The sequence below is a fragment of the Corapipo altera genome, unplaced genomic scaffold (genome assembly GCF_003945725.1).
Source record: "Corapipo altera isolate COAL_440 unplaced genomic scaffold, ASM394572v1 46, whole genome shotgun sequence".
NCBI classification, from domain to species: domain Eukaryota; kingdom Metazoa; phylum Chordata; class Aves; order Passeriformes; family Pipridae; genus Corapipo; species Corapipo altera.
In genome coordinates this window covers 16,557,858-16,577,184 of record NW_020884883.1, presented here as the reverse complement: position 1 = coordinate 16,577,184, position 19,327 = coordinate 16,557,858, and the positions used below count along the sequence as shown (strand labels likewise).

At 42.0% G+C, this 19,327-nt stretch overlaps 1 protein-coding gene across 1 annotated transcript in view; it reads right to left on the bottom strand.

Moving 5' to 3' along the window:
• FKBP1B (FKBP prolyl isomerase 1B) overlaps positions 1–19,040 on the bottom strand; it is a 45,382-nt gene extending 26,342 nt beyond the window's left edge. The window contains exons 1-2 of the mRNA XM_027641010.1: positions 18,907–19,040; positions 15,730–15,777 (exon numbers count right to left, since the gene is read on the bottom strand). Of these exons, the coding sequence (XP_027496811.1) occupies positions 15,730–15,777; positions 18,907–18,943 (85 nt within the window). The 5' untranslated portion in view covers positions 18,944–19,040. The remainder of the gene's footprint in view (positions 1–15,729; positions 15,778–18,906) is intronic.
• Positions 19,041–19,327: the final 287 nt, after the last annotated feature.

Genomic DNA, 19,327 nt, shown 5'->3' with positions numbered 1-19,327 from the left:
TCACTGGAGATATTCAAGAGCCATCTGGACACAATCCTGTGCAATGTGCTCTAGGATGACCCTGCTTGCGCAAGGAGGTGGGACCAGATGACCCTCTGCAGTCCCTTCCAACCCGACCCATCCTGTGATGCTGTAATTTATTTCACCATCATAAAACCAGGAAGAAAAGCAGGTAACATTTTGATCGACAGCATTTTGCAGTTGCCATCCATATCTATACAGGAAAAGGTATCAAAGGTATGGACACACAAAGAAAATGAAATGCACAAGGAGAAAAATAGTTGCCATAATTAAACCTAGGGAAGCAAATGAGTTCAAGTTCAAATGTTATTATGGGGGGAGTCAGATTAATTGCCAACAGAGTCCTAAAAGCTATAAATCTAGGAAGGAACTGAAACCTCTAGGACTAATTTACATAAGGAAAAGACCATGAATGAGAATGCAACCAAAGCTTCCAAAATATATGACAAAACTACTAATTAATGCACCTATATGCCAGAGGTGATCCTTGCAATCTCTTCATCTGACTTCCTACTTTAATGCAAGCTGTAGGATTTTCACTAAATAATTCCTGTCTGAATTAGAGCCAGTCTAAAGATTTCTCAGGGCAACAAAGTGACTGCAATTATTGATTAGTTTTTTCATTTATAAATCAGTATTGCCAGTTCAAATATATTCCTTATTTTAAGGTAAAGTTTCCCTTTCCAGCTATGATATCTAACAGATCAGTTCAGTTGTCCTATCAATTCTTTATTCACCAAGTAAGTAGCAAACCATCCCTTAACCTCTGCTGAACAAATTAAGCATTTTATGTTCAGAAAGGTCTCCCAGCACTTCTACCACCCTCATGTCTCTTGCCAGCATTGTAGACTACAAAACTGAGCACACTATTTTTGATACAGCAGTGTGAAGCCTCTGGCCCTCCTCCCTTCTCCTCAGTGCTCCTGTTTATATATTCATGGATTGCAGTCAGCTTTTTTGGCTAAAGAATAGCCCAGAGCTTGTGTTCAGTTGATAGTCACCACTCCCCAAGTCTTTTTTCAAAGTCACTGCTTCACATGACAAAGTCCTCTTATCTGTAAGCACAGGCATCATTCTTTGCTCTTCCACCTCCAAGTTTGTGAAGGGTTTTATAGAAGATGAAATGTATTATTGACTTGTGACCATTTTACATAGTGATCCATATTATTGTGTTTCAATGACCTATGGGATTAGACCCATTATTTAGGATATCTCTGTTAATTTTTATCACCTTGATATCCTTCTCCATTGACAAAAATTCACAGTGGGGCTGATACCAGTCCATCTTAAGGTCTACTGAAAAGTCTTCTACCAAAAAAAAAACAGTTTTATATCCACTGGTATGTTTATTTTGTATTCTTTGAAGTTTCTTATTCAAAGTATCATGAACTTCTTGCAGGTCATGATGGAAAACCTTAAGATCCTCTGGAATTATTATCCATATACCTATACCCAGAGAGCCAGCTTGACAAGATTTTCTATCCATAAACCCAAAATTGCCTGTCAGAGTTTAAGAGGCATTTGGACAATGCCTTTAATAACAAGCTGTAATGTTTGGTCAGCTCTGAAGTGGTCAGGCAGTTGGATTAGATGATCACTGTAGGTCTCTTCCAACTGAAATAGTCTGTTCCATTTCTATGCTACCCCAAATCAGAATTTTGCCACTACTGACCAAAAACACAGATGAGAAAGACCAGCCGAACAAGGTACAACACAACATAATACATTTCAGAACTGCAATATTGAGACAAAACAAGATTCAGAATTTACTTTAAAATAGTTTGAATATTAAAACCTGCACTCACATTGACCTGAAGTTTTTAACATTATGATCCAAGATCTTTATACTTCAAGAGCACACAGCACACATACATCTATGTAAGAGATGTCTTACAAGAGTAAATCCAAATGCAGGAAAACAAATTGTAAAAATTCACCCTAATCCACTTTAAATATATATAAATGCTGTTCCCATATTTGAGCTAATACCCTATTCTGTTGTATAGGATATGTACCACAGTTTAAAAAATATTTGTTATGCTGATTTCACCTTTTTTCTAAGTTATTTCTCCAGCTCTCTGGCAAACAGCAGGCAGAGAAACATGCATAGGTTGTGGCTTCTCCCCATGAAAAGGTCCTGAGTATCTTCCTCATATGCAGGGTCAGCCATTGAGTCCATCCTCACTTAACTCAGCCAAAAGAAGCATTTATAAATTAGCAAATGCTGCGTCACAAGGAACAGAAAAAGGAAGATTCAGCAAAACCTTTTTTGACTTTTAAATAAAAGAACCATGAATATTTTGTGGTGGGAAAAAATTAGGCCCATCATCTTGTGCAGCATTGCCACTATTTCAGGGTAAGGTGTGGTCTTTAAATACTTCACCCTGGTAGTGCTTGTTACCTGCATGAGGAACAAATGCAGTTCTGATGAATCCTGCTCAGGGATGGGTTTATGCAGATCATGCTCAGAAGTTATCTTGGCTAGTGACATTGATTTATTTTCAGATAAGAAGCTGATTAGAAAGGCTTGAAATTTTCAATCGTTCAGTAGAAGGGCAACAATACTTCCTTTAAACAAAGTTATGTACACTCTATTAATAAACATATCAATAACAATAATTCTTTCCCTGTGTATAGACCCTTGTCTGTTTGTTCAAGGTAAAATGCTCCCACTGTGAACCACAGTCTCAGTCCTGGAATGATTGTCCATCCACCCATTAAACAACTGTGCACCAAAAACTGGGACACTGGCCTTTAATCTCAAGATTCAAGTAGGAAATTTTTTGTCTTCTTTTTTTTTTTTTTTTTAGGAAAAAAAGAAGTCAAGCAAATTTATTCTGAGATCATTTATATAAACAAGTAACAGCATGATTAGACAGTCCCCATCACAGCAGCAATATATGGAACACACTCAAAAGAGAAATTTGTCCCAGTGCATAATTGCAATGGAGACACTGAGAGTGTGCTATGGGAAGGTCCCCAACCTGTGCACTACTGGGAAGTTGGACAGGTCAGAAATATGAGAAAGAAACAGAAATAAATATTTCTCTTGTTCCTACAGACAAATATTCTTTTCTCTTCTCTACAACCACCCGAGTGTTTTGGCTCCACACATCACTGCAAAACCCCAGGCCTGCAGCAGTGCCAGATCACAAGTGTGGCTGTTGCTCTTTCCATCACCCTGCTCTTCCATCCTGTTGTCCTGCCATCCCTCACAACCACTTCTTCCCTCCTCCTCCTCCGACTTTTTTTTCTTTCATGTCAGATTTTCAGCCCAGTTCACAGTGCAGCCACTGCAACATTTCTTCACATGGGACAGAGGCCGGAGGAAATACATGGGGACATCCCTACATCCCCTGTTTCAGCCCTACCTATTCACACTGTAGCACCTTCAATTCCTGTGACCAGCAATTATGAAACATTTTCAAATGCAGGCTGCACTCACGTGTTCTTTTGGATGTGTTAAAACTCTCCATTGTTTCATCTGAGGGAGCAGCCAGAAAACAAGCCCCATCACTTAATGTACTTCTAGAACATGCTTAGAAGCTGCGAAACAACTAACACTGAAAACTGTAATAAAACATGCATGTGACTAAACAAACAGACCAGAAAATTCTTCTAAGAGGCTATTACAACTTGTTGAACCATTGAAGAAAAACTAGGAGAAGGGTGGTCCCATGCATAGTAAGAGACCAACAGGAGGGTGCAGAGGAAGGGAACATTGGGGATATTCATTCATTCATTCATTCATTCATTCATGTGCTGCCAGACAATGTCCGGTCCCTCTTGGATGGCAGGCTCCAAATCCAGAGAACACTTCACATTTGTCTGACTTCTATCAGCTGACACCCTCTTGGCCTGTATTGTACATCAGTTTCTCAAGGGAAAAAGAAGAGCTAAGATAAGTATTGCCCTGGTGCTCCCTGGATTTCAACACAACTAGCTGTCCACAAAATGTACAGAGGTGTCTGAAACCTGAAGAAAATGTGGCAAGCACTGAAGGCTGGGAGTTATTCTTATCTTGCTGCCCTCTATAAACACAATGGCCAACCATGTCCCTTACTGCCTAATACAGCTGTCAGCATTTAAACGTTTTGTAGCCTACAAATGGGCCAGTCCAACAGTGACAGACTACATAATAGAAAGATTACAGGTTGTGTAACTCCATTACAGAATGGAGGAGCTTTGCAATCAGTCAATGTTTCTTCCCATGCTCATGCAGGGAAAAATCCCAGCCCAAGATTTTATTGCTCTTTTGCTGTGAGGCAAATAATTTCTCAGTTCTCCAACCCCTCTGGCCCCTCTGTTTACAGCTCCAAGCTCTCTCAGGTTCAGCCTACTTTGTTTAATATTGTTTTCCCAAATGCTTTAGAAACTTTTGCATATGAAGAGGAGCTTTGAATGTGCTATGATAGCAAGTCTTAGCAAAGCACTTCAGAAATTGCTCTGCAGTTTAAGGGTAGGTATTGCAATGTATTGCAAGCTTGAGTTACTTTATTGAAATACAACAAATCATTACAATGAAATCCCCTATTCTTTACAGCAGAAAAGGACTGAGCCCTTATTCTGTTTACAATGCTTATATAACCAATCAAATCAGGATTGGTTAGGGAAAGACAGAAAACCTAATAAAAACTAAAGTACATCATGATCTTCCACCATTTATCTTAATTTAAATAGTTTGTTCTAAAAAGGTGAACACTCTTGAGGTCTGGAAAAAAAGAAACAGCTTTTTCACAGAGTTGATATAGCCTATATGTAATATGTATAGGCAGGTAATGTAATAGATAAGTAGATAGATAAATATAATACATGAAGAACTTAAAAGCACATGAATTTCTAACCCCAGCTTTCTTAGAGGCTTGCTGTGTTCCCTGGACAAAGTATTTCTCTTCTGAATGTCCCTGTCATTTAAAGAGGAGTAAACAAACAAAAGCTTTTCCTTTTCCAAAGGGATTTATGAATGAAGTGTGTAGCACTTTGATCAGATTCAGCTTTTTAAGTTGCCCACAGGGGATTAATGATGGCAGTTCTTCATTACTGTATCAACTCCGAATTTGCAACTGACTCATACACATTTAAAACTCCCACACTCTCAGCCAGGAATCGCAAAAAAATGTTGAAAATAAGATGAGCTATATAAATGGTTTCACGTAGAACAAGTCTTAATGGCACAGGTAAGGATCATTTTTTAATGAGGCATTTCTACTCTGTATCAATGCTTCTTCAACATCTCTTCTTATAGTTATGGGCTCTGGAAGTCCCCAGTGTTCAAACATAAAAGGTCAGGACTTTTGAGTTCCAGCCAGGAAAAGGTAGGACATGACAAAACGAGCTTAGCCCACATCAGATGATAGCTCTCAGCTGTGCTGTGCAGGAGCACTGCTGACTGACCTAAGGAAGCATCTGAACCTGTCCCTGCTATTCACTGGACTGAAGACAAGGTGCAAATGATGGCAGAAGAAACTCAAAGGACAGAATAAACTGGAAGCTATCAATGGGGCTGTCTGTGCACTCCAGAAACGCCCCTGGCAGAGTGGGACAGACACAGCCATAGCTTTTCCAGAGTTGTTGCCAGCTGGCCACTGTGGACAGAAGGGTGTGGGGAGCTAGTCACACAGGCAGCATGACAGAGGAGCGGTTCGTGCTCTTCTCAGTGGAGAGGCACTTTCAGAGAGTGATCTCAAGCCCAAGCCAAGGTCAGGCGTTTCAGCATGACACTGCAGAAAAGATTATTCCTCTCTGTGAATGGCCTATGGAGCCCTACAGAGAAGGACTTGGAGGCACTGATGAATAAAAAGCCAGACATGACCTGTAATTGTGCATTTGCAGCCCAGAAACCCAATCGTATCCTGTGTGGCCAGCAGGTCGAGGGAGGTGATTCTCCCTCTGTACCTTCATGAGATCCCCAACTGGATGGAGTCCTGCATCCATTCGGTGGTCCTCAGTACAGGAAAGATGTGGACCTGTTAGAGTGGATGAAGAGGAGGCCATGGAAAAGGTCAGAGGGCTGGAGCACATCTCCTCTGAAGACAGGCTGACACAGCTGGAGTTGTTCAGCCTGGAGAAGAGAGGAAACTGTGGAGTTTCAATAATTAAGGGGGGCTTATGAGAAAGATGGAGAGAGACTTTTTACTAGGGTCTTTATTAACAAGACAAGGGGGAACAGTTTTATGCTGAAAGAAAGTAGGCTTAGATTAGATGTAGGGAAGAAACTCTTTACTGTGACGGTGGTGAGGCACTGGCACAGGTCGACCAGAGAAGTTGTGGAAGTCCCACATCCACACAAGTGTTCAAGGCCAGGCTGGATGGGGCTTTCAGTAATCTGGTCTAGTGGAAGGTGTCTCTGCCCATTGCAGGGGGATTGGAATGAGATGATCTTTAAGGTCCCCTCCAACCCATGATCTATGATATAGATACAGAGTTGGCAGCTTGACGGTGAATTTCAGTCTCAGATCCTCAACATTCAAAATAAGATTTGTGGGAAAGGCTTTTTCACCAAAATTACAGCTCTCACAACAACAAAAATTTACTTCAATTCTTCAGGCTGAAAATTGTACATTCCAGTCTGGAAATTGCAACACTTGATGATGATGCCTCAGAACTTGTCCACTATGTGACTAACCTTCTATTTTCTTTTATGTGCCCTAGATATGGCTGGATTTCACCTGCCAAAGTATAAGGCACTCCTCTCTTCTTGAGTATCACTGCTTTTAGCACAAACAGAAATTTATCCACAGAAGAGAACAAAAATATAAGTTCCCCTAACTACAATCCCTATATAGTGGTATAATGAAATTAATTGGTTTGGATTTGGGTTTGGTTTTTTTTCCTAACGCAGTGTAAAGAATTTCAGCAGAAAGCTGCTGCTTTTAATGTTGCAACAGCAGCAACTTTAAGCAGTTAGGAAGTAGCAAAATAGTATTTTCACTTTGGTCACTAAAAGCTAGATAAATCAATGCATCCAGGACTGTATTTTTTTGTAGCAGTCACTGATTAGAAAATGAACTAATTAAGTTTTTCCTCTGTCCAGCAGGAAACCACCCTTAACAAAACAAAACTAAAGTCTTCAATTTCTCACTGAGAACAGAGTAAGAGAAGACACTGTTGCTAAATCAAGGTAGTCACATCATTTGATGTGCAAAGGGAAGTGAATTAGAGCAGCAAGATACAACAAAGAACCAAATAACTACGCAGGATTAAATGCAAAAGGCTTGAAAGGAGAAACCAGACTTGGGATACCATAAGCAGAGACAGAGAGAGGGCTACAAATCAAATTTGCCTCATAACCACTGCTGTAACACAGAGTTTTAGAAGACCCAGAGCTACAACATTTAAGATCCCTCACACTGAATGATGTGCAAGGGAGCCCAAACTTCTGCAGCCAGCAGTCTTGTGGAAAAAAAAAATTAAGGAAGATTTACAATGTCCTTGAGTAACTAAAGGTAAATAATACGTCTCAATTGAGAGACGTTGCTTTCAATATGAAGCCCCCAGAAGCCCCTTGGCCCTGGTTCAGCAAGACTCAGCAGAACTCCTGCCAACGACAACTCTTCCCGCAGTGGAACGCGTGTCCTCCGGGGCCACCGGCTCAGCTGCTTCCCAGTGCCAAAAAACCAGCCATGTCCTCCCCAGGGATCTCCCCCACACACCCCTGCAGCACTCAGACCTACACACTGAGCTCTGAAGATTACAAGCCTGCAGATATCTCTGGCCACACAGCACCTGCTCGGGTAAGACACCTGAAATGTAGTGTGTTACATAAATACCTGCTGTGTTTCCACTGCAGAGGGATGACACCGCGTGGTGTCTGATGAGGAAAACATTCCCCCCTCCACGTACCCTGCCTATCTGAGCTGCCTGACTTAGGAACCATATTAAGCTCTTTATCTAATCAACAGAGAGAGAGAGGTATCCACAGGCTAATTATTTAGGTAACCCAAGGTAACCAGGCTCTCAATTTAGACTTCTTAGTTAGGTAAATACAGTGATGTCAGTTCTATTTTGTCAATAAAGGGAGACAAGCCTATCACTGGTGCCAGCTGATAAGAGTTCCTTATTTGGCTGATGTAGTAACCATTTGTACATTTTACTCTAAAAAATACTATTCACTGCACAGTTTTTTCAATAATTCTTTGACTTTGGGAGGCATAAATTAGTAGAAAATGATGTCATTCTTGTAAGGACCTGGAATTCTAATGATCAAGAATTGATGCAAATCTTTCAGGTCTGTCCTCAGGTATGAGCTGCAAGCAGGGCCCACTGGGATCATTGAAAATAAGTGCAAAGAGTATCCAGCAAAAATAATTTGTTTGAAGGTGCAATCTAATTTTCTAAAAGATGATACTGGTTTGGATAGGTTCTGAGCTTTTAAAAACTTGATGGACAGAGGCTATTAGTTCCCTGGTACTTTAGATAATCTGCTTTGTGAGCTTTTTTTTTTTTTTAATATCTTAGAATCCACTTCTTCAAGGCTTTTGTAAGGTAAGAGTAGGAAGTTTAATTATTCGCTAGCAGTTTCATTTCTATGCACAATAGGAAGGGAGCATGATTCTACAATCCCTCCATGAAAGGAAATCCTGTAAAGGTTAGGAAGTGCTCCAAAATCCAAAGCAGCAGTCACCAAATCACTCAGCATGTCTCATGCTGACAGAGAAGTCTCTGTCAGGGGGAGAAAGTGCCCGTGTATGCTGTCTTGAAGAAATCTATTTATAATCTCCTTTACTCTTCCAGAATGAAACTCATCCTGTCTTCTTCCCAAACGAATGTAAGACAGTGCTTACAGGTAATCCTGAAGTCTTCCTTTTCTTTGCTCAAAGCACATCAGCAACTGTCCAAAATAACATCTCAATGCCACAGGGAGCACCTTCAAGAGGAGAGACTTCCAAATCTTAGTCAAACCATGGCTTTGCAGCTGAGGTTGACAATAAAAATGCTATTGGACAATTTGAAGATCCTTTTCTGCTTCACTTACCCGCATGAAATAGCATCTAACACCCCAAGTGACTTCAGTGAAACTGATGGGCACCGTACACAGCAACGCAGCAAAGGAGGAACAACTGGGAAACTTGAGGCTACAGTTTATTACACTGATCCTTTTCCATCAGGAAACAGTCTGGTGTGTTCAATTTAAACTCACTCACTCCACTGCTGAAGCTGCTACTTTTTTCCTTACAAATCTCTGAACCTTTTTATTCATCAAATCGCTTTTTCACATCAATAGCTTCTTCTTACAGTGTCTCACAGCACTTGCAAATATTAATTTCATGACAATTTTGAGAGGCACAGCCCCCTTTTCTGTCAAATTTAGAAAATGAAAGAGCAAGTAATATATCTGAAATCAGTCACTAAGCTGCCAGCAAAATGCGTAGGAGAAATCTCTTCTGCTCAGACTTTTGCTTCTGGACTCTGATCACTGTCAGGCTGAAGTCACTGTTAAAATACTTCCAGGGATAACCAATCATAACAAATAAGCAAAGATGAGAATTTTACTCATTTTACTGAGAGAGTTTTAAGACTTGCAAATTGTTTCTAAGGGGCATCAGAAGACCATATTCTTCACAGAGGACTAAAGCTACTTTTTGCAGTTATGATTCACCAAAGAAAAAGGATATTTGTGAGTGCTTGCCACTGAGATCTCTGCAGAAGCAAAAGGCTTTCATTCTTACAAACCAGGGCATTAAGTAAAAAAAATAACAGAAAACCGGCAATGACCAAAAGATGGACAGACATCACACTCTTCTGGTACAATGTATCTTGGAAACATGCTTGATAAAACAATTAAGTTCCTTCTAGGTAACCAAGATTTAGCTGGATACAAATCAAGGCTCAATTATAATGTCTGTTACAATACAACTCTTATTAATGATGATTCTAATTACAGTGTTCACTATCCTCTTCCAAACCCAGCTAGACAGCTTCCTGGAGACCAGGAATTTTGATTAAGTGCCTTACTTAGTTCAATTTTCCTCTCAGCTACACATGCAGAGCTCCCACTGAGGTGGTACAGATGTTCCTGAAAGCAGGACCAGAGAAATAACCTCCTCCTCTACTCACCTGGCACAAACTGCTCTCACACAAAGCTAATGTACATCCAGTCATGCTCACACACAAATATATGACAGTCTGCAAAGTTACTCTGAATTTACGTTAGTCTTTTTGAGAGCATGTCAGTATAGACAAATCTCTGGCTATTACTACATACACTTAAGACTGGGTTGATTTTGATCCAAGAAAAATAGGCAGATCTGTTCTCCTTTTGGCAATAGTTATTTCAAGGGAATTGCATTATATTTCTATGTGTTAAATGGAAAATAGTTTTTTTAATCATGATAAATCAAGCATATTCTATAAATTACTGTTCATCTGCATCTTGTTATGTAAAGAGCTTTCGACTTCACAGACACAACCATAACTCTCAACACAACACCATGGCCAAAGCTGAAGAAACAATATAAAGTAATTCTGGCAAGATATGGGAAAAGAAGATGATATGAATTTGTCCTCAGACCACTAGGAAAAGAACAATTATCATTTGTTCTGCTTTAAATAAAAGCCTGCTTCCTAAAACGGAATGAATTTGTATATCTCAGCTGAAATAAATGGATTAGCATTAATTTATTTCAATAAGGAATTTCACTTTAAGCATTAAAAAAAATAATTAAAAATCAACTTCTCAGTATTGAAATATTGAAGTCGAGAGGGAAGTGCTGAGCTTTCCTCCCTGGGATCCAATGACAGGACATGTGGGAATGGTTCAAAGCTGCTCCAGGGGAGGTACAGAGTGGAAATTAGGAAACATTTCTTCACTGAGAGAGTGATCAAACACTGGAACAGGCTTCCTGGAGAGGTAGTCAATCCCCCAGTGCCTGAAAGGGTATGAGGCATTTGGACAATGCCCTGAACAACATGCTTTAACTTTTGGTCAGCGTGATATCGTCAGGAAGTTGGAAGAGATGATCATTTTAGGTCCCTTCCAATTGAAATATTCTATGTATTTGATGCAATATTTGGGGGCATTGCCCTAGCCTAAAAGTCTATGAAAAATCTTCTCTGAGAGAAGTCCAGTTTAATAAATAATTAATGATTTATTGTGCCTTTATATTCTCACTCAAATAAGTCTGTTCCAGCAGACAACAAGTATCAGCAGTTCCTTAAAAAGGGTAATTGTATTATTATCAGAGTTTTACAGATGACTGAGGAGAAAGATGAAGAGGTTAAGAATTCAGCTCTGCCACAAGCTACATGGGCCCACACAAGAGAACACCTACTCTGAATAACTCAGAAAAAAACCCTGCCTTCCCACTATCATGAGCAGATTTGGATTCAGTACACACAAAGCTTGTGTGAGGGCACACCATCATCCAGTAGGAGGGTCAGGAATGGGATTCAGCCACTTGGAGTGCAGGCTTTACCTGACAGCCTCCAGACAGAACATTCCCAACCTCAGTAAAGGTTTTGTTTAAGGGCATTTCTAACAAAAAGTCACATTTTGCATCACCTTCATAAATATTTGAAATTTCTGCACTGATAATTTCTGTTGCCAGAGTCAACAAATTAAAATCACAGGAAACAAAACTGCAGAAAATGCCTCAATTCCGTTTATGCACTGCTCCATTGCCATTACATTAGGCATGAAGAAGGAGGCAGTTCATATCTCAAATTCCCTGCAATCTCTCTACATGAGGCAGACAAAGTACAACTATCATTTTGCAGATGGAAAACAGAAGGAGTAAGCAGATTGCCAAAGGCTTCCAGAAGCTTGCTCAATGAAATCTCTGACAAAAAACAAGACATAAACCAGCCTTGTTGCAAATATATTTTAGTGCCAAGGCACTGCCTTATCTATTAATCCCATTACTGAAATATTGTGTCAGGTAACTTTTGAGACTCAACATACATGCGGATGCTAAGAAGAAATTTGTTATATTTCTTAACAAAGATAAGCCTACAGGAATCTGACCATGTTTTTTCATCATATACTAAGACTGAAACTCGGTTTCATGTTATATCACAGTCCTCCTATCTAATCTTCTGCAATGATCTGGAACATCTATTTGTGTACTTAACTCAGGCCCTGCAAAGCTGAAAAATTAGCAGGTGATTTACAGGACCAAAGTCAGGCACTAAGGCGTCTTACCAAAGGGCAATTGGGTACTTCTGAAGGGTAATCCAAAAATCCTGCTCTAATTGTAAAGCAGCTGAGAATTACTCCTTAGGGAAAAAAAAATAAAAGAATTAAAAATAATTTGCTTAAACTAAGAGGTCCCTTCTTAACGGCTCCCTAGTGAGGTTGCACCTTAACTCCTGCTGCCACTGGAACTTAGGTCTGTCCTGTAAGGCATCACCAATGCCTTTGGGAATCAGACCACAAAGTCTGCTCCTGAGATTATGCATCCAGTTTAACAAGGAGAGAAAGAGGAAAAGCTGCCACATGTAACAGCCTAATAGCTGGAGCTCTGACAGCGGAAGTGTAAAACTCAATCGCAGTTCTCCTCCATCTTGAGGAGATTCCAGTTCTCACCTCCCACTCCTCCAGAACATGTAGGGTCATCAGACTAGAAACTACCCTGCTGAATTCCTGCCTTGGTGGTGATTCATAAGATCCTGGACAATGAGCAGACAGAACTCTGAAGTTCTGCCAACCATCTAGGGTCCTGGCCTTTGGTCCTCTCTGGGCTTTTCCTGCATGGACTGCCAGGACTGCAGACTTCCTAAAAAATGGAAGTAAGCTACAGGCCTTTTTCTTCTGTAGCACCAGCAGTCCCCTCATGTCCATGCTCTCTGACATCACTCCCTATCATATGGTAAATGTACATCTATGAGAGGAATGGAAAATGGGAAAATAAGACAAAACAGAGCCCACAGCCCACTCCTCATTGTTGATTCATAACTGGCTCTGGCAAAAGAAAGCTCATTCTAGCCTTTCCTCTCCTTCAAGACAGGAATAATTAGTGGACAGGCAATGTTATTTCTATGCAAACACAAAAAACTAGCCTTTCTGGGAATCACAGAACCAACCGTGAGCTGTGCCACCACAGTGTGTGTGTTGGTGTAAGAGCAGAACAGCCACTGCAAGAAGTTGCATGGCCTGCCCAGCTGTCAAGGCTGGACACCACCACATGGGAAAATCAGTGGATTAAAAAGTATGGAATTAAGTCCTGAAGACAGACACTGGACTACATCTCCTTCCATATTCCTGCATGAGTGCCTGCATCAATTACTCCCCCTCTTGCCTGCTCCTCTCGCCCATGGCTCTGGCATTCCTCACTGCTGAATGTCCTAAGCTAAACTGGAGGGAGTGGGAAATTTCAGCTTTCTTCTCCCCAAAACAAAATAGTTGCAGTTAAGGACACGGCAAAAAGAGCTATGAGCCTCTTCTGCTGGAAAAGCCAAGGGAAGGTAGGTTTGCCACGTCTGAAACAACTGTTCAATTATTACACAAGTGAGCTCCCACAGGCTGTGTTTTTGACTGAAGGGGGCCATCTCTGCTGTGCTTGATGCTGGATTCAGAGCTGTGCTCCGAGCACCCCAGTGAGGTCAGGCTTTTATGGGGATCCAAATGATCCCCAGATCTTGATGGAGTCCAGTCAGTGCATGGTTCCTTTACTTCCAAGAACACAACACCTCCTTACAGGTATCTGCGTCGAGCTCCAGAGTGACCAGCTGAACAGGGAGACAACTTGAGAGCTGTGCATGCTCCCAATATTATGCAGCTCTGAAAAGCAGTATTTCTGGATCATTTCCTTGCTCTTAGGCGTCATAGTTTTTCCTAACTCCCATTTTAGGTGTCAAGACAGATGTTCTTAATATCTCTGCAGATTTCCCTGTAACTTAGCTACTCAGTTCCTAAAGCAGGACTCACAGAAGTGTGGTGAGGTTAAGCATTAAGTACAGTGAAGCCTAACAAGATCACACAAATAAGACAGAGGTCATTCCAAGATAAATACCAGGCATACCCAGAATCTCGTCAGTATTAAAAGAAGCTATATTGTATTCTGATCAAATAGTTTTAAATTAAAATTTGACATTCATATGCCATCTTACCCATACTTCACAGACCACTGGAAGAAAACACGTTATCCACTAACCATGGGTCCTCTTTGAAAACATCACCACCAAAGATTGCTCTGACACTGCACTAGCCATGGAACTGAGAGGATGAGCTTTTCCTGGTATCTGTTCTAATCTGGGAGTTAAGAGGTTGCACAGCACCAACAGTAACACATATGAAGGAAGCACAGTTTACACTGGAGATTGATTTAATGAGTTTTTATAAAGTCTTTTATGTCAAAGCCAGCTTACGACAGCCTAGGACGGTATCTAATATCAACAAGAGTACGCAGTCTCTTATCTTTTCACATTTACCATTCACACTTTCCCTGAAGTTATCTGGAAAAACTGTGCTTTGTGGGAGCCACCAGGCTCAATTTTTTTTGCCTATTTCAGTTCTGACATTTAAATTCATCTTGAACTAACTAGGGGTGGGAGGTGACAATTTTGTTTCATAAAACCTTTTGAAGTTTGGACAAGAACAGAAACATATCTTCCAGCATCTTCACAAAAATAATTTCAAAACATCTATTTTCAGATCTGAGTTACAGAGAAATGTCTGTAAGAACTGAGACTAGCATGGGAGACTCATGTGTTTAACTTCTTCTAATTCAAACTAGAAATCATCAGATTAATCATCAGATTAAAATACTCTAAATATATAAATGTACAGGAGCTTATATCCAGAAAATCTACACGCCATGCCAGTGCATTAACTCTCATGTAACCTCCTGAATGGTGATATTATTAAATTATATAAAAAAGTTTACTGAAAATACAAATCAGTTTACTTCATTAGTTATATTTACTGGAAAATGTTCTCATCTTGCTCCATCTGTAAGCTACAGAAACAAGTACAAAAGTGCAGGAAAGCAACAATTGCCAGTGAGAACTTTCCTGTCATCCTGAACACCAGAGGAAAACACGACCTCACAGATCTAGGCCCAGATCAGGAGCTGTCAGTCCCTCCATCACCTACATGTTGACTTCTTAAGGAAAAGACCATGTGGAATGGAAGCTCTTGATGTGAACTTCCCAGCTGGGGGCTCAGACTGCAGAGACTTTCATATCCCTTTGACAACTTATATAACTACATACAAAGCATAACCTTACAAACTGATTTAAAGGACAATTTCCCTCTGAGCAAAGGTGCAGCATAAACAGCTCCATTAACCAGCTCACCACTTAAGATTCATAGAAGTCCATAAAGCAAGTGTTAAATAGACCTTGTATTGATCTCTTCAATCTGGAATGAATTTTACTGCCAATGCACAGACACATGCTTTTAAGATATATACAATCTTTAATTGTCTGTATCAAGATCAGAGGCTGGAAAAATATGAACCCAGCATTTTGACTGTTTCATGCTCGATTTCATTAGCTAGTAAAATGGCCTAATGAATCAGGTCTGCAGCTTCATCTGCAAACCTCTCACCATCGAATGCTATCCATGGCAAATCTGCCAGCAGGCACATCTAGGTACTGTAGCCTGAACAGCTCACCTTGAAGTGAAATACTCAGGAAATCCATTTGAACACTATCCAATGGATTATGAGTGACAGAACAAAGTAAAAAATACATCAAACATCTGAAATGGGAAATCACTCTTGAACGCAAGGTAATTGGTATCACAAGAATATTCAGAACATGCCTTACCTGTGTAGTGCACCACACACGTCTGACCCTTCTTTGGAAATGTCCGTCCTGTTGAAATTATAAAAGGTTATTCTTTTATCTCTTCTGATTGACCTGGCTAGGCAGGTTTATCTTTCAAGAGGAAAATGCTGGACTGAGATTTGGTATTAGCCACATTACTTCAGGATATCTGACGGCTGTAAATAGAAGTGGATCCTCATACAACTTGGAGTACAAGTCTGAGGAGGAGCAGCTGAGGGAATTGGGGCTGTTTATCCTGGAGAAAAGGAGGCTCAGGGGAAACCTGTTTGCCAAAGAGATGGTAGGGAGTTGGAATTAGCCTCTTCTCCCAGGTAACAAGTGACAGGATGAGTGAAAATGGTCTCAAGTTGCACCAGGGGAGGTATAGATTGGATATTGGGAAACATGCCTTCACAGAAAGGGTTGTAAAGCATTGGAACTGACTGCCCAGGGATATGGTGGAGTCACCATTCCTGGAAGTTTGAAAAACATGTGGATGTGGCACTTGAGAACATAGTTTAATGTTGAACGTGGTGGTGGTGCTGGGTTAACAATTGGACATGATGATCTTAAAGGTCTTTTCTAACCTTAACAATTCCATGATTCTATGATTATGTGTTATCAAATCACTAACATGCAAGACTGGAATGCCATGCTTCAGGTTAGAAGGTCCCAGTTTGGCTTCTATTTAGCTCTTCGACCAAATACTATTTTCCTTACATAATTTTCCCTACATATCTGCATTTCACATACATTTACATTCTGTAAGTGCAAAAGGACAGTCAAAAACTTCATGGATTATAACATTAAAATTCTCAGAATGTTTTTGCTATGGTTTTTTAAATAAAGTCTCAGTCTACCATGGTGAAAAAATACATTTGTATTCACATCTCTAATGTCTTTCACTCATGACAGCTCTATAAGGGCATCTTTAATTAGCAGGAATGGGTTTTACACAAATTTTCATATACAAAGGCAGTTTAATTTTGTAGCATCGGGCAACAGTAAAGCAGTAATACACTAGATTCTTGTAAGAGCCTGGTAGCTCCTCCTAAAATGTTCATACTGAAAGGAAAAAAGGCTTAAATTATTTGCTTGACACTGGAAAATGAAATTACCATTCCCATTTTACCTGTTTTAGGTACTGCCAAAGGCACTAAAAGCTAAGGAATGATTTTCCAGGCTCAATTAGTGCCAATGGTGTATTAAAGCCACTAATCTTGATTTCTCAAGGTTGGCCAGGGGAATGCCCAGGTTCATAAAGCATCAGCGAGACCAATTATTAAGGAACATCCTTGACAGAAAGCTAAAAACTGGGGATTTAGGTAGGTTGCCCAGAGAAGTTGTGGATGCCCCATACCTGGAAGTGTTCAAGGCCAGGTTGGATGGGGCTTGGAGCAACCTGGTCTAGTGGAAGGTGTCCCTGTCCATGGCAGGGTGTTGGAACTGGACAATCTTTTAGCTGAAACTGAAGCTCATATCTCAGTCAGCTTTCTGGGCTCTCTAGTCAGAATTAACACGATAACAAGTTATGCATTACAGGGCACTTCACAGGCTATAAACCAACAAGTAAAACACAAGCTACGGCCTCAGGGCTTACATGCCAAAAGCACACAAGCAGTAAATGGAAGGAGGGCAGGCTAATGCAAGGAAAAAACATTTACAGCATTAAATTGAGAAGATGGTGTTTCCAAGCACCACATAAACAGCCTCCTTCATCAGCTCTGCTGGCAGGAATATCTCTAGCTATGAGTGGCACAAAATGCAGTGCAATAGGTGCCCAGTTAGGGTACCATGGCATGCTACAGTGGGATTCATCTCTTTTAAATTCAGCCATCTACAACACAGGCAACTATCATATGCCAGTCTCCTGGGCTTCCTCCATTGACAGCAGAGAATTCGCAGTGCTTTGAGAGAAAGCCAGCCTATCCAGAGAGAGCCAAGACGAATCATTCTCTGGAGCTGACCACAGAGAAAACCGAGAAGGCTGCTTTAGACTAGCCAGCTAACCTGAGAAAAGTTAGGTGAGATGAATCCTACCCTTGGTAAAACAGGTATTATTCAAATGATGCATTATTATACAGAGATCTGAGAAAAGCACTATCAGACCTTATGGACACATACTCTGCTGTGTGAGTATACCACCAGCAAAGCCAATGAAGCTACATAATTTCACATCAAAGCTGAATTAAAAGCAGAGATTTGCAAGACCACTGACTCACTGTGGTTTAAGACAGTGCTTAAAGTCAGATGATTTTGATTAAGACTTGCAACCAAGAGAACTAATCCATATAACCTTATTTGGAATAGCATATTGCTTACAAAGACAGCCTTGATCTATTTAATAGCTAGAAAGTACCACTGTGAGATTAAGTTCCACCCTCCTTCCTACTCTCAACCCAGCACCATTACTTATATCCACATAACTATTCGGCTTTTACATCTGTGCAACCAAGAGAAGAATTCAATCCCTAGAGCTAAACAGCATAGAGGGAGAAGTAAATTTAAAAGCATACATAAAGAAAGGAAGGATATTGGGGCAAGAAACTTAAGGTGTGATCAACTTCAATGCAGTACTCATTGTATATCACCCAAGGGTGAACTTGGCCTATTATACAGACAGGTATGTATGTTAGAAATTATATCCTCTTAAAAACAAACAAACAAACAAAACCCAACCCCCTTATGAAATTATATTATAATCCCACAGACGAGCAGAATACCACGAATTGGCTCTGGAAAGGCGAGTTTGTGCCAAGGAGAAGTGAGTGACTTCCATCCGGGCTGGACCTCAGCCCTCGCCAGCATCCCATGCTGGACCGGGAGGCGGCGGTGCCACGCTGGGGGGATGCTGGCACTGGCGGACGGTGGTCCCGGCGAGGCCAGGCTCGCCACCGGGGAAAGTTTGGGCTCCCCGGCGGCGTTGACCCCGCGCTCGGGCTGTGCAGCTGTCGGCGGATGCCACAGAAACCCCGGCCGCCTCGCCGCCCCCGCCGCGCCACTCCCGCACCGGGGGTTCGTGCCCGCGGGGTTGCGGGGCTGCGGGGGTGGCCGTGCCTCCCCTCCCTTCCCCTCCCCTCCCGCACCGCTGTCCCCTCGCTCCGCGCTCCCCGCTCCCGGAGCCCCCCGTGCCCCGCCGGCCCCGCGCCGCAGGGCTGCTCCCGCACGGCCCCGTACCGTCTCCCGGAGAGATGGTCTCGATCTCCACCCCCATGGCGGCACCGGCTCCGCTCGGCTCCGCTCAGCTCAGCTCAGCTTAGTTTAGCTTAGCTCAGCCCGGCTCAGCTCAGCCCCGCTCGGCTCAGCCCCGCTCCCCGGCGCGGCCGGACCCCCAGTGCGGGCAGTGCCCCTGGGCGGCCGCGGGCAGGGGCCGCCCCGGCTGCCCGTCAGCGCCCGCAGCCAATGCGGGGCAGGGGCGGGGAGGGGCGGGGAAGGGAGAGGAGGGGGCCGCCCGCCCCCGTTCCGGGCACACGGGGGGCAGGGGAACGAGGAGCGCCCTGCGGCGGGTGGTCCGCCCGTCCGCATCGCCCCGCACCCCGCGGCTGTGCGGAGGATGCTGCTGCCATCCCCCGGCCAGGGCTCGCTTTAGTGGGGGCTC